The sequence below is a fragment of the Zophobas morio genome, unplaced genomic scaffold, assembly GCF_036711695.1.
Source record: "Zophobas morio isolate AGI-343-1 ecotype UQ-CSIRO unplaced genomic scaffold, CSIRO_AGI_Zmor_V1 ptg000017l, whole genome shotgun sequence".
Classification (NCBI taxonomy): Eukaryota; Metazoa; Arthropoda; class Insecta; order Coleoptera; family Tenebrionidae; genus Zophobas; species Zophobas morio.
Window position 1 is genome coordinate 4,006,873 of NW_026972122.1, and position 3,601 is coordinate 4,010,473.

General features: G+C 36.0%; 1 protein-coding gene across 1 annotated transcript; it reads left to right on the forward strand.

The window, feature by feature from the left end:
* Positions 1 to 998: 998 nt before the first annotated feature.
* LOC135129855 (uncharacterized) lies at positions 999 to 3,147 on the forward strand. Its single transcript, XM_064057124.1, has 2 exons — positions 999 to 1,407; positions 3,062 to 3,147. Exons 1-2 carry the CDS (start codon positions 999 to 1,001, stop codon positions 3,145 to 3,147), a joined length of 495 nt encoding a protein of 164 aa, XP_063913194.1.
* Positions 3,148 to 3,601: the final 454 nt, after the last annotated feature.

Sequence of the window (3,601 nt, forward strand, 5' to 3'; positions counted from 1 at the left end):
GATGAAAAGGATGAAAAATTACGAAAAGGACGAAAAAGGACCTAAAGGACGAACAAGGACGAAAAAGGACGCAAAAGGAAAAAGAATGAACATTACGAAAAGGATGAAAAAGGACGAAAAGGACGAAAACGAACGAAAAGGACGAAAAAGGACGAAAAGATCGAAAAGGTGGAAAAGGACGGAAAGAATGAAAAATTGTGAAAAGGATGAAAGGTCGAAAAGGACGAAAAGGGTCGAAAAGAACGAAAAAGGACGAAAAAGGACGAAAAAGGACGATAAGGACGAAAAAGGACGAAAGGTCGAAAAAGGACACGAAACATCGAAAAGGACGAAGAGGTCGAAAAGAACGGAAAAGGTTGAAAGGTATAAAAAAGTACGAAAAAGGACGAAAAGGTCGAAAAAGGACGAAAAGGACGAAAAAGACGAAAAAGAACGAAAAGGACGAAAAAGGATGAAAATATCGAAAGGGTCGAAAAGGACGAAAAAGGTAGAAAGGGATGAAAAAGGACGAAAAAGGACGAAGAGGTCGAAAAGGTAGAAAAGGACGAAAAAGGTCGAAAAGGACGAAAAAGGACGAAAAAGAACGGAAAGGTGAAAAAAGGATGAAAAAGGAGGATAAAGACGAAAAAGAAAGAAAAGGTCGAAAAAGGAGGAGAAGGACGAAAAAGGACGAAATAATTGAAAAGGACGAATAAAGCCGAAAAGGTCGAAAAGGACGAGAAAGTTTGAAATGGATGAAAAAGGACGAGAAAGGTCGAAATTGGACGAAAAGGACGAAGAGGACGAAAAAGGACGAAAAGGTCGAAAAGGACGAAAAAGAACCAAAAGCACGAATAAAGACGAAAAGATCGAAAGGGTCGAAAAGGACGAAAAACTACGATGAAAAATTACGAAAAGGACAAAAAGGACGAAAAGGACGAAAAAGGACGAAAAGGACGAAAAAGGACGAAAAGGACGAGAAAGGACGAATATTGCGAAAAGGACGAGAAATTAGGAAAATGACGAAAAAGGACGAAAAAGGACGACTAAGGACGAAACGGTCCAAGACGAACGAAAAGGACGAAGGGATCGAAAAAGAACGAAAAGGACAACAAGGATGTAAGATTACGAAAAGGACGAAAAAGGACGAAAAAAGACGAAACAGGTCGAAAAGAACGAAGAGGATGAAAATTTATGAGAAGGACGAAAAGGACGACAAGGATGAAAAATTACGAGAAGGACGAAAAAGGACGAACAGTTCGAAAAGGACGAAAAAGACGAATATATCGAAAAGGACTAAAATGGTCGAAAGGGACGAAAAAGGACGACAAAGGACGACAAGGTGGGAAAAGGACAAGAAAGGACGAAAAAGGACGATAAGGTCGAAAAGGACGAAAAGAACGAAAAAGGACGGAAAGGACGAAAGAGGTCGAAAAGGACGAAAAAGGACGAAAAGGACGAAGAGAACGAAAAGGATGAAAAATTATGAAAAAGGACGAAAAAGGACGATAACGTCGAAAAGGAGCTTCTGTGATTCGTTGTAAATTTCAATAAGATTAAAATTGACTCAACTGTATATATTTTTTGATAACATCTACATATTATTCCAAAGATCTAGATTTTGAAAAAAAAAGTAAGCACGAAGTAGGGAAGCGCGCGTATAGAAGCATACTATTTTACAAAATTTAAATAGGAGTTATCTAGGCCAAATTTTTATTTCTGTTTCAGTTTAGTCTTATTACATATATTTTAGATTGTAGACTACACGGAAAAATCTAATTGTTGGTAGCGATTATCGTAATACACACAAAAAGCTTGTCAAATATTTTGTGAATTAGATCTGGGGAAGAATAAGAAAAATAAAATTCAATTAACTGGATGTATTTTGAAGTTAAATCCTCAGTTACAGGGTGTACATTTTATCTGTTCACGCCTGAAAATTTTTGGATAGGCAACATATTATACACACCAGAGACGACTTCGTCCAATTTAAATTTTTTTAATAAGCAATCATAGCAATCACAGAAAAAAATGACAAAGATGTCAACGCCAAATAATGACAAAACTGAAAAAATTAATACTCAATTTATTAATGGATCAGATTACAACGAAAACAAATTTATAATAAATGCCTGTATCCACTATCTTCACAAAGTCCTATCCTACGTTCAAAATTTGTACGAACTCTCTCTGACATTACTACTACATTCTTCTCTAGCAATAATTCTTAGTTCAAACGCTATGTGTAAATAGTTCCTCACGTCTCTGTGATAAAATGAGCGGGAGCGCCATCATTTTGAAACCAAATTATTCTTCGTATGTCTAGCTCTACGTTTTCCAACAGTTCAGGTAAAATATTCTTTAAAAAATTTAGATACATAGTTTCGTTTAAATTTCCTTCAAAAAAATGTGGACCAATGAAAAAAAAGTTGAACAATTTTTACATGGTATGGATGAAATCGGTTTGCCTTTAAGATGTTGAAAACCGAACCCAAACTAATCTCCATTTGTCTTGCAATCTGTCTTTAACTAACGTGGGGATTTTCTGCTACAATTTCGATTAGAGCAGCTTCATTATCCGACGTTGTTACAGTTCGATTCCTAACTTAATTTTTTTTGAATTGCCCAAATTTTCGTTTTTTTTTTTTCAAGTTTTCTAAACCCTTGATTTGAGGGAGTTCTCCTATTGGGATATTGCCTGGCGTAGAGACGAACAGCAGCATCAAAATTTTTGTCACACTTTCCCAATATTAAGAGCATGTCTGTTTTTTCAGAATTCGAAAACATTTTAAAGCAAACTAAAATTGAAAATATGTGGCTTGGACAGAAATAATTTGTCATAATTTTGGTTCTGATCATTGCTATCTATGCGTTCATTATTATTTAAAAATAAAAATTAATCAAAACTGTTTTTATAACGTAAAATGGGTTGCCTATGCAGAAATATTCAGACGTGAAAACATAAAAAACACCCTGTATATTATCTGTCAATAAACCCAACAATCAGTTTTGAATAAACGGCGTATTAAGATGGCATATCAAGTCATTAAACAAACGCTGCGTATAAATGATTAATTTTCAGCTAGCTGCAGCAATAGCAACAGGAAGCACCTCCTGAGTTTAGCCTCCGAATACATTAAACACCTCCAATGCCAAAATCGCCAATAAATCACTCTTCAACACGTATCCTCGTTGAATTATTTATCGACAGGCCAGAACCGAAAAGTGTATCATGTGTGTTAGCAATATAACGCTCGTTATTACCGACAGATAATGAGATAATTTAACGCGGTTGTAATTACAGACCGGAAGGAAACACGAGTAAAAACTAGTCGGAGATTCATCTCGGATACATTTCATTATAATAATTTAGCATAAGTTAAAAACGGTCAGCGAGCCGTTGACGAGTGGGTTCACATCCATTCGTATCAACACATTCGGAAAAATAAGCGCTCCCTAAAGGAACAATGCAGATCGTAAAACAACCCGAATTTAAATTCCGCCCCTCGGCAAATATTTAGAGTAAACTTATTGCGTAAGTGCGCGATATCCTGAGATGTACGGACCAAGGCGAATCCCCATCTGAATATACCATTAGAGGGTGTTTACTGTTGGAGTGTTT